At 44.9% G+C, this 10,633-nt stretch overlaps 2 protein-coding genes across 2 annotated transcripts; one reads left to right on the top strand and one right to left on the bottom strand.

The window, feature by feature from the left end:
• Positions 1–1,125: 1,125 nt before the first annotated feature.
• On the bottom strand, positions 1,126–2,274 carry LOC123161610 (30S ribosomal protein S31, chloroplastic). Its single transcript, XM_044579429.1, has 3 exons — positions 2,009–2,274; positions 1,640–1,704; positions 1,126–1,568 (listed from the first exon to the last, which is right to left on the bottom strand). Exons 1-3 carry the CDS (start codon positions 2,181–2,183, stop codon positions 1,428–1,430), a joined length of 381 nt encoding a protein of 126 aa, XP_044435364.1. The 5' UTR covers positions 2,184–2,274; the 3' UTR covers positions 1,126–1,427.
• Positions 2,275–7,778: 5,504 nt separating this feature from the next.
• On the top strand, positions 7,779–9,204 carry LOC123159354 (uncharacterized). Its single transcript, XM_044577179.1, has one exon. The coding sequence runs from the start codon at positions 8,156–8,158 to the stop codon at positions 9,056–9,058; it is 903 nt and encodes a 300-aa protein (XP_044433114.1). The 5' UTR covers positions 7,779–8,155; the 3' UTR covers positions 9,059–9,204.
• Positions 9,205–10,633: the final 1,429 nt, after the last annotated feature.

The raw sequence follows: 10,633 nt of genomic DNA, 5'->3' as shown, positions 1-10,633 counted from the left end.
AACGGCAAAGTAGCTCTTGCGACAAATTGGAACTTGGAAGCAGGGTGGTTGAGGAGGATGCTTTCTCGTTGACATCACTAGTGAGGTCAGGTGGGCATCTGTTTTTGTCACTCCCATGTGGTAATCCGTTACGCGCATCCTCACGGGGTCACCGTGTTCAATTTTCTTCTCCATCCACTCCAAGATACGTAAGCAAATCAGATAAGCCAACAGCGAGCACAGCTCTCCTCGCATCCTGGCCTGAAATGGATGCGAGGATGGAAAGGATCGCCAGAAAGACTGCCTTGGAGCCTGTCAGCGCGAAAGGTGACGGCCGTGTGCAGAGTAATTTGCCAGATTTATGTCATAACTTCTGGGCCCTATTTGATTCCCAAAATGTTAAGTTGGTATTCAGATGGAATCAGGTAGAGCACCAGCAATTCGTGCATCACACGTGCAACGCGAAAAACAAGCTCAAATTTATTGACATGGTTTTAATCCATATATATTCGTGAACTACACGAGTTAAAATGTACTCCCTATGTCTAGATACATCCGTTTGAGCGTCAACTAATTCCGGACGGAGGAAGTAGCGTAGTTTACAGATTGTTCAAGGTGCATCCGACAGCAGGAATGTAGGATGCTGTACATGCCACCTTGTGCAGTCCAGGAAAGAAGATTCAGATCATTCACTCTTATTTTCTCTTCAACCTATTGTTTTGTGATCGATAAAAGACCATGCTGCCAAAAAAACAGAGGTGAAGAACTTTGATCTTGATTCCAGAGCTACACGCTCTTGTTTTGAACGATTTTGGGGGTCCTATTTCACAGTTTTGGGCAGGTAATAACTTGCAATCCTTTCAAAAGAGTCAAAACATTGTTTGAATAAAAAAAAGGAGGCAACTTGTAAAACAGGCAGGCAAGTGCTTTGCTACAAAACATACCATAGACAAGAGGTAGACAACACTACTGACACTCTTATCATCCACTTCAGTCATCATATGCTTGCTTGGCAATGCAGGATGACCACAACATGTGCAAAAGTGCAGACTGAAGCAAATAATTTAGATATCCATTAAAAAAAGATTAACAGCTTAGACAAGAACCTATAGATATTTAATTATTTTCGTCCCAAAAATACTCAGCTGGAATAACTAAAACTTAATTCAGGAGTCACACGGAATGTAACAGAGAAGGTGAGAAAAAACAGACATATTTTAGAAGCACTGGCCGGCTCATCGGTAGAGCTAGACAACATAGGTGCCAGGTTCCCTATGCATACAGTGATACAGCCTAAGCAATCGAAAGCACATAGGCATCTGTGTTTTGTCCCGAAAGACCAAATAATTACTTCTAAGAAATTGCACTTCACATAGGATAATGGCAAAATAATTACTCCCAGGGCATTGTATTTCAGAAATCATGAAATAAGGGAAAATTCAGACATCCTAATCCATCCTTTCCATGATGTCATCATCAATCTCAATTGCGATGATCTCCCCGTCCTCAAACTGATCCTTCCTAGGAGGCGCTGGAGGGGCGTAAAGCCGTGCTGGGCCTGTTCCCTTGTTCTTGTTACGGGGCCGTGCCTAACATGACGATACAGAGAGATAAGAATCACAACAAACACATCAGTTTGAGATTGTGCTAGAGGACTCACATTCCCATATGAGTGGCTGAACCTTTTGCCTCTCTTTGTCTTTCTGTCCCCTCTTCCACAGTAGACTGGTCACGGCAGAGACAATTTTGAGGTCACAATTGGTTCAAAGTTCAACGGTCACCCGATATTCAACATATGCCATCCTTAATTCTTTCTATGAGAAGTTTGTTTATTGTTTCCTTCTTTCTAAGCAAAATTCAGCTCCCTCTGTGTTTCACACTAATATCCATGGCATTCCCAACTAACTTCTTGGATTTCTACTTGGTCAGTCGGGAGAAGAGTTCCCCTAACGAACTGTCCAACATTAGAACAAACTACCGAAACAAATTCAGCCTCCGTAAGTAAGAGAGAAAGGACGAGTTAATTTACCATCAAGAACTGATGTGAGAGGAGCCGAGACGGCGGTGACGGCGAGGTTGGTGCGGGAGCGGGAGAAAGATACGGCGGCTGAGAGCCCGAAGGAGGAGGAGGATACGGCGCCGTGGTGGTGGGAGGCGAAGGCGGCCGTGGACATGGCCATGCCCTGGACGGTGAGGAGCGCCATTGGAGGGAGCCGGGAGGAGTGTGTGTTCGATTGGTGGGGATTTGTGAAGTGTGGGAGATTATGGATTGGATGGGATAAGGAGAGATAAACGAAACGGAAGGTCACGGCTGGGCCTTTCTAGTGCTAGGCCATTTTTTTCTCCGAAATCATATAGGGCCCATTTGATGTGTTTTAGTTTTTTTTTCCTATACTTTGCTAATTACCCTAAATTTTTCAAAGAAAATGTTAACTAACCTAAGTCTATCAGAAATTTTAATTTCCCTAAAAATGTTATACTTTGTTAAATAGACATTCTTTCATTAAAGTAAAGACATCAACATGATTGAAAACTCACATTTAACTGTATATACATAAGAAATTTACTAAAGAAAATTAATTACATATGCCTAGAAAAATAGGTCGTATTTTTACATAGAGTTTGGTAGAACTGTTCACATGTACTGAATAAATGTTCATATGTTCACGCGATTTGTGAAAAACGTTCGTGTAGCCCGACACAAAAATATGTATTACTTTCAATGCTTTCCAACAGAATTGCATGTATTCAAAAAAAGGTCTCTTCATTAAAAAAATAATGAATAATGCTTTCCAACAGAAATATTTGTGTATCCAAAACGAAAAGTTCAGCATTGACAATAAAATTGATGAAAATAATAAAAACATGAATCATAAATAAGTAAAACTAAACAAGCAAAACAATAATGTATTAGAAAAATTAAAAAAGAAGGAAACTACAAAGAAAGGAAAATAGAAAAGTCCAAATGCAAAATAAGTAAACCTGCAAATAAAACAAATCAAAATGGTAATGAAAATATATGAGAAGACAAGAAAAAAAAGGGAATGCTGCATATTGGGCGTATGTGTAGCCTCAGTATTCACCGTAATAAGAGGGGAATAGGATTTACTATTTTCCTTGTTTGCTCAAAAAGAAAACAATTGTGCCCCACAAGAATATAAGCAACAAATGTATTGTGAACTGATACAATAGTTCGCAGCCTAAAAAGTTGTTTTCCATGCTTTCTAAGAAATTTTCTTGCCCAATTCCATATTGTGAAAAATATGTATAAATATGTATACAATGCACCATGTGTGCAAAAATAATAAAGTTATAAATACAAAAGAGGAAAGTGTGCCTATAAAATCCGAAAAACTTAGATGATTTGTTCCGCATGCACATCATGCGGGAAGTGCATTGATTTGTGTCTCCGAGAGCGGGTACCTTGTGGCTAGTGTTTTTTTGGCTCATAAATATCTTCTACTAAATAACTCATAATTTAAAAAGTCCCGGTTCGCCCAAACAACTCACATAGTTTCTTTTTTAGATTATTCTGGTTAATGGCCCAAAATTTCCACGCAAAACTATGTTTGGTTCTTAAGAGCGTATGTTCTTGTCTCCTTTCGAGACACCTCAAAGTTCTCAAAACAATTATGAACATATCCATGCATTGCAGTATGTTATAACATGTAGATCTACAAGCCTTAATAAAATGCGGATTTATTTCATATATGCACAAGATTTTTTAGTGTAGTCATATTGGAATAGGTTTTTGTTATGTTTCTTTGCATGTCACCAAATGGTAACATTGTTGGATGAAAGTTTGGAGATTCGCAAGTCTACTCCGCAGATACGCATATTTTCATAAAATGTGAGAAGTTTAAGGTGCATTGGACAAATATAGAAGCATGTACTCATTATTAAGATTTTTTTAAAATAGGCGCTAACTTTGGCGCCCAAGAGCATCATGCATAATGTCAATTTCAGAAAAACATGTAATGTAGAAGAAGAAACAGTGAAACACATAGAAAGAAAGAGTGAACATTGGAGAGAGAAAAAGTGTAACTTAGAGCTAATTCTTAATATTTGGCCAAGAGAAAATATTTAGAAAACCCTAAAAGGAAAACAAATAAATAAATACTCCCTTCATTTCATAATATAGCGCATATAGATTTTTTAAGTCAAACCACGTAGAATTTGACCAAATTTATTGAGAAAAAATATCAAATTAATAATAAAAACAAATAGAATAAACATGTCTCATGATGCATCTAATGATATTAATTTAGCATCGTTGATGCACTTCTTACATAAACTTGGGTAAAGTGGTGAATCTTGAATTAACAAAATAGTTATAGGGATTACATTACCGAATGGTCTTGTCAACTGCTTATGGATTTTTGAAAGAATTGTACTGTGGGACATGTAGTTTAGTGAGGTACGAAGCATAATCATTGACCAAATCCAGGCCTCTCCCCCACTAGTAATCCTAAGGCCATGTTTGGATTGTCGTTTTGCTTAGCAATACACCTGCAAACAATACACGCCTCCGGACGTCGTTTCGCTTCCAGCGGGAAATCGCTACTGGCCCGGTAAGTTACACCTGTAGATATCAGACCTGCGTATTTAAAATACACCGATGCCAAGCGTGACCTAACGGGTGAATTACAAAGGTGAACTCTAGACCTGCCTCATCACTCTCCCATGGATTTCAAGGGGTGGGCCTCTCTGTCAGTTCCTATTTGTGACTGATAGCCAGGCAATCACGCACATGAGTGACGGTAGCAATCACTGGGCAATCCATTTAGCTGTTACGCCTGTCTACAGGGGTCCAATTTTAAGAACTTTCTAGAAGGTTATGTCCTGTCTTTACCGGTTTGGGAAGCTTTTAGAAGTTTTTTCTCCGATTTTTTCATGTATGTTTTTCTTTTTTCATTTTCATCTATTTTTGTATTCTTTCTGCATTTTTCTCTCAATTTTTTTGAAAATGGTCCTAAATTTTAAATGCTTTTGGGATTTTTAAAATGTTCATGTTTTTTTTGAAATAGCATTTTCCCAAAGCAAATCGGAGTTTAAAAAAATGTTCAGGATTTCCAAAAAATGTTCACATTTTTCCAAAAGTGCCCACATTCTCTCATTTTTTATGAGTTTTTCAAGAATTGATTCCTCAAATTTTAGAAAATCTTCAATAAAACTATCTTTTTATCTTTTTAGAAAACTATTGTGAAAAAACAAAGAAAAACATGAAAAAGTGAACCAGTAGTGAAACGAAAAAACGCATTAGCTACAGTGTTCTGGCCGTCCAGTGGGTAAGTGCGTGTGCGTTTGGGCAGCAAATTCGGGCTCCCAGCCTTGAGAGATGTTACGTCTACAATGAATTTGCGGGATTTGGGACTCCCGCGTGAAATTCAGGGTGTGCACACTAAATTAGATGAGGACACATGGTCCCTTAAAGGCCTTTTTTGGTACTAGTGTATTTTAAGGAATTGGTGGGGATTATCCCGGTCAAACCCCTAAATACCAACATATCCCAAAACACTATTTGGTTCTAGTGTATTTGACATATTTCATCCCCATATATTCGCAAACTCTAGTGCATTTTCCTCAATACCCAATACACTGCCTCTACTTAGTGGATTGGGGATAAATGGGGATTTTAAGGGATTGGATGAAGGTTGGGGTTTCACCCTATCCATGTGGGGATTATCCCCACCAATCCCTTCAAAAACCCTAGTACCAAACAAGGCCTACAACCTTCACCCAATCCCTTAAAATCCCTACTTATCCCCAATCCACTAGGTAGGGATAGTGTATTGAGTATTGAGAAAAATGCACTAGAGTTTGAGGATATGTGGGTAAATATAGGGATGAAACATGTCAAATACACTAGAATCAAACGGTGTTTTGGAATATGTGAAGATTTAAGGGTTTGACCGGAATAATTCCCACCAATTACCTAAAATACACCGGTACCAACCCGTAGATGTAGCAAAAGCTCCCTCAGTCCCTCTCCATTCTCTAGGGGTTTGGAGATTTCCAGGCAACCACGGCACGCATGCATCACAATCCGTTGGTCAGATCCATCGCTTGAGACGTTTTCTACTCGAAATAGTACCAGGTAGTACAACGCCAGCAGGACAGGATGCATCCGTGTCGAGTCTTCGACCTCGTAGCTAGCCCAGTGTATATCTTGGTTGATCATATCTTCACGACTGTGTACATCGCCCCCTTCAGCAGGGAATTCAGATGTGTCTTGCTAGCTTTGACCTGGCCTTACGTTGACCTTTCTTCTCTATGTTTGACTAGTATACTACTTCTGCTATCCTTTTTTGAATTTGTCAGCATATATATGTTTAGGATGTGGCTAGATCTCAGTCCAGTGAAACTTAATCAAGTCTCGATCAACTTATACAACATATAGAAAACAAGAGAAAAAAAATAAAATAAAATTTTGCACGGATGTCCACCTAAGATCTCATGGATATGGTATCAACTAAACTTTGTTAAGTCTCGGTCGATTTAGCAATCCCGTTAGATTTATCCTCTATAAAAGCCGTCTCAATGTGCATGTTTCTATCCGAATATCCAATCACACGCAGATACACAAGAGACATACGTATCAACATAAGCTGCAACCTGCAAAGATACCCCAAGAAAACATAGGCTGTAATATGGCAGCTCTAGCTCTAGTATTGCTCTGCTCGGCCGCGATCATGGTGGCGCCGGCGGCGGCGGACGTGGAGTCCCAATAGCTTCCCCGTCTTCAACGCCATCACGTTGACAAAGATTCATTGCTGCGATCGATCTAGAAGCTAGAGCAGCATGCACGTTTCGTACACGAACTAGCCCACGACGGTGCAACTCGAAAGACTAGCTGAGAACGCAAGCAGAGCAGAATGCAGACGTGTCAAGTCTTCAACCTCGTAATAATAATAAAATTATTGTAGCTAGTCCAGTAGGGGAAAAGATTCAAATCAGCCGGCTGAAAACCAGGCTAGCGTCCACCGCTTGCTCCTCTCGCCACGTGGACATGACCCCCCCCCCCCCCCCCACAGGTGTCTTCACTTCTTCACGCCTCCCAGCCTTATCTTCTCATCTTCTCTCATCTCGTCTGTGCGACAGACACAACACTGCAAGTCCGGTAACTCTGCCGCTGCCGGCGAGATCCTCCGCAGACGGACCTCCTCTCTCCCTCACGTGCCATGGCCGGCCTATTCTCTGCCTGCTCCGGCAGCCCGACCACCACCCATCTGCCTCTCTCCACCATCCAAGCTCCACCTCCCTGTGCCGCTGTGCGCCGCCCAGGCACCACTTGTGCCCGACCTCGCTTCTTTTTCGTCAGGGCATGGCAGCCTCATGCTGCGCACGCCAGGATCCGGTGAGATCCGCCACGCCGGCGCAGAGAGACATCAACCTCGACGTGTCATGTCACCACATCTGACATGAAAGGAAGGAGGCGCTGGAGAAAGGGCTCGCCGGGCGGCCCAGAAGCTTCGGGCGGGAGCCGTTGTTTCAGGAATTGTTTCTGCAACGCGGCCGTTGTTTCAGGAATTGTTTCCGCAATCTTCAAATTTTTGCAACATGGTAGTTGTTTCTGCAACACAACCGTTGTTTCAGGAATTACTTCTGCAACGCGACCGTTGTTTCAGGAATTGTTTCTGCAACGCGATCATTGTTTCAGGATTGTTTCTGTAATGCGGCCGTTGTTTTTGCAACTGGTTTGTTGTTTCGGGAATTAGTGTGTCGAGAAGGCGAGGCGCGAGTCTGTCAGGGCTGGGACAAAGCGCTTGTTTCTGCAACTCGACCGTTGTTTCAGGAATTAATGAGTGAGGGAGGCGACCGAGCCGCGTGCCAGGAGATCAACGGCTACACGCACGTAGATCGAACGGTCATCGAGGCGGCGGATGTATCGCGCGGATCCGCCGGTGGACGCGTAGCGTCGCCCGTCCAGTAGTGTATATCTTGATTGATGATTTCTTAACGCCTGTGTACATCGCCTGCGTTTCAGCTGGAAAAACATGACTTTTCTTCTCTGTGTTTGACCACTATACTACTCCTGTTGTCCTTTCTTGACTTTGTCAGCATTTAGGCCTAACCTATAAAAATAAAACCCCTCACAACTTGCATGTTTCTACCCGAATACCCAAATACCCAATCACAAACAACAGACGTACACGTATCACCATAAGCTGCAAACATGTCAGCTCTAGCTCTAGCTCTAGTACTGCTCTGCTCGGCGACGATCATGGTGGCGCCGGCGGCGGCGGACGTGGAGTCCCACAGCTTCCCCGTCTTCAACGTCACCACGACCGAGAGCCTCTGGGTCGCCACGAACATGTCCATCGTCATGCCCGCAGCGCTCCTCTTCATGCCCGAGCAGCCGCTTCCCGAGGTCAACGTTTCCGAGGGGTTTCTGCTGCTCCCCAAGAGGATCGACGTCTGGCGCGCCGGCGCCGGCGCGCTGCCGACACGCGAGGCGTCCTTCAACACGAGCTTCACGGTGGAAAGCTCTGCCCCTCCCGTCTCGTTCGTCCTCCTCCTCGACAGGTTCCCGACACTCAACAACCCCTTGGGCCTCCGCGGCGCTAACGACTCGTGGACGGGCGCCGCGCCCAACGCCACGGACGGCCTCACCGCGGTCGAGGTCGGCACGGTGAGGTCGTACGCGCCAGAGTCCCCGAACGTCGGCCTCAACGTCACCATCACGCCCAACGGCACCGCGGCGCCTGGCCGCCGCGCCGTGTGGGTCGAGTACAACGCCGTCAAGCACCTCCTGCGCGTGTACGTCGCCGCCGGTGGGGAACCGAGGCCAGCCAGAGCGCTCCTCGACGCGCGGCTGTCCCTCGCTGGCCAAGGCACCACGCAAACCGCGTTGGTTGGCTTCTTCGCCGCCAGAGTCCGCGATATCTTCCTCGGTGTTCGTGATTGGGACCTCATGGTGGACAGGCTCAACACCAACGGCAAGAAGAAGGGAACGTCCTGGTGGGTGATACTAATCGCGGTGCTCGGGTCCGTAGCCGCCACAGCCGCCATCATCTCTCTGGTGGTGTGCTCCTTTGTATCGAGGCGGCGGGCGCGCGATATGGAACCCAAGCAATAGTCTATACAGACTTGTCACGTGCGTGTGACGTCTATCTGCAACTCTGCAAACTACTCTGTTTTTAGTTTTTATGTTACTTCCAAGCTTGAAATTCAAATTTAACGAGTGAAGAGAGCGTACGGCACTTTTCTTTTCCTACTTAAAAAGCGCATAATGTTCTAAGCTATTTTTTCTCCCTCCTTTCATCTCTGTTTTTTCTAACAGTTTTTTAAAAGGCGGATGATAGGCACCGGCGCGCCGGCCTAAACGTTTCGGTCGGTCGCGTCCCAGCCGCCCGATTGGCCCACCCTAAGCCATTGGATCCTTATCCATCCGGGTCGTTCTTCTTCCTTCCCACACTATGTTATTCGTGTCCTGATCCACTCGTAGGTCCCTGCATGGTGGCCACCCCCTCTCCCCCTCGCCCCACAGCGGGTCCTCAGGGTCGTCCTTGAAGCTCGCTGGACCACCGCGGCTCGCCGGATCGCCGTCGTTGGCCGAGTCGCCGTCGTTGGCTTGGGTTGTCACAACTTTCGAAATACTGGTTCCAGCAAAACTAGATGCTGGTTGAAGCAAAATTTCTTGTCGGTTGTAGCAAAAATTGCTTGGCGATCCCAAGGAAGAAAAAATGCTCTGCATCTCTAGAAAACACACGAGCTCCAGCAAAAAAAGATATTGGTTGAAGCAAAACTGCTCGCCGGTTGTATCAAAAATGACATGCCGATCCCAATGAAGAAAAATGTTTCCGTACTCGCATCCATGAAAATCGCTGGTTCCAGCAAAAATGTTGGATAGTTCCAGCAAAAACAATGGCTGGTTGAAGCAAAACACAGAGTCGCGGGGGTCACATGTCATGGAGATTGATATAGCAAAAATCCACAAACGTCGGTAGTAACAAAAACCAAAACGGTTGTAGCAAAATGATTTGCCGGTTCCAGCAAAGATCACCGTGATAGCAGATTTTGGGTGGGTGAGTGGCAGCAAAAACACGGGCTAGTTCCAGCAAAAACTAACATGGTTGTAGCAAAATTCTGCTGAGGCGGCCATGGAGAGCAGCGCAGCTGCGGGCGGCCATGGCGACGAGCGTTGGTTCGCACCCTAGCATCGTCGCGACGCCGGCGAGCCCCCCGCGTCATCTCCACTCACCAGGGGACACCCTGCATCAACGCTTGGTGCTTTCGGCATGCCGATTCCTGGCGATGCGCGCCTCGGGATGAATCTGCGCCATGGCATTAGGCCAGAGGAGGGAGGATGTGTCGGTGGCCATGAATCGGTGGTGGTGGCTGGGATAGTTGAGGGGATAAACTGGGTGAGAGGTGAGAGAGAGAAGAGAATGAATGGCTGTAAGGGAGAGACGGAAGAGATAAGGCAAATGAAAAGCGGTGCGTGCGTGAACAGAGCGAAGCGATGAGACCGGCTCAACTTTCGGCCGGTGCGCCGTTCCCAACAATTTCCCTTTTTAAAAGCACCTCAATGCAACGTGTTAGACTTTTTTTAACATAGTACCGACACAGACGCTCGTACGTTACGCACACACACTCACCGACATGTTATTGAATTATTAAATAAAATTATGTTTTTTGGTAAGACAATGTT

This window comes from Triticum aestivum, chromosome 7B (genome assembly GCF_018294505.1).
Source record: "Triticum aestivum cultivar Chinese Spring chromosome 7B, IWGSC CS RefSeq v2.1, whole genome shotgun sequence".
Taxonomy (NCBI): domain Eukaryota; kingdom Viridiplantae; phylum Streptophyta; class Magnoliopsida; order Poales; family Poaceae; genus Triticum; species Triticum aestivum.
Note: the sequence above shows the minus strand (reverse complement) of the source record. Positions and strands in the feature narration are given on the sequence as shown.

Bases quoted from the DNA above. Each gene is read 5' to 3' on its own strand.
- LOC123161610 (XM_044579429.1), bottom strand. From the start codon at position 2,183: ATGGCGCTCCTCACCGTCCAGGGCATGGCCATGTCCACGGCCGCCTTC. The intron at 1,705-2,008 runs GTAAATTAACTC...TGCCGTGACCAG, and splicing joins TCTCACATCAGTTCTTGATG to TCTACTGTGGAAGAGGGGAC. The intron at 1,569-1,639 runs GTGAGTCCTCTA...TCGTCATGTTAG, and splicing joins TCAGCCACTCATATGGGAAT to GCACGGCCCCGTAACAAGAA.
- LOC123159354 (XM_044577179.1), top strand. From the start codon at position 8,156: ATGTCAGCTCTAGCTCTAGCTCTAGTACTGCTCTGCTCGGCGACGATC.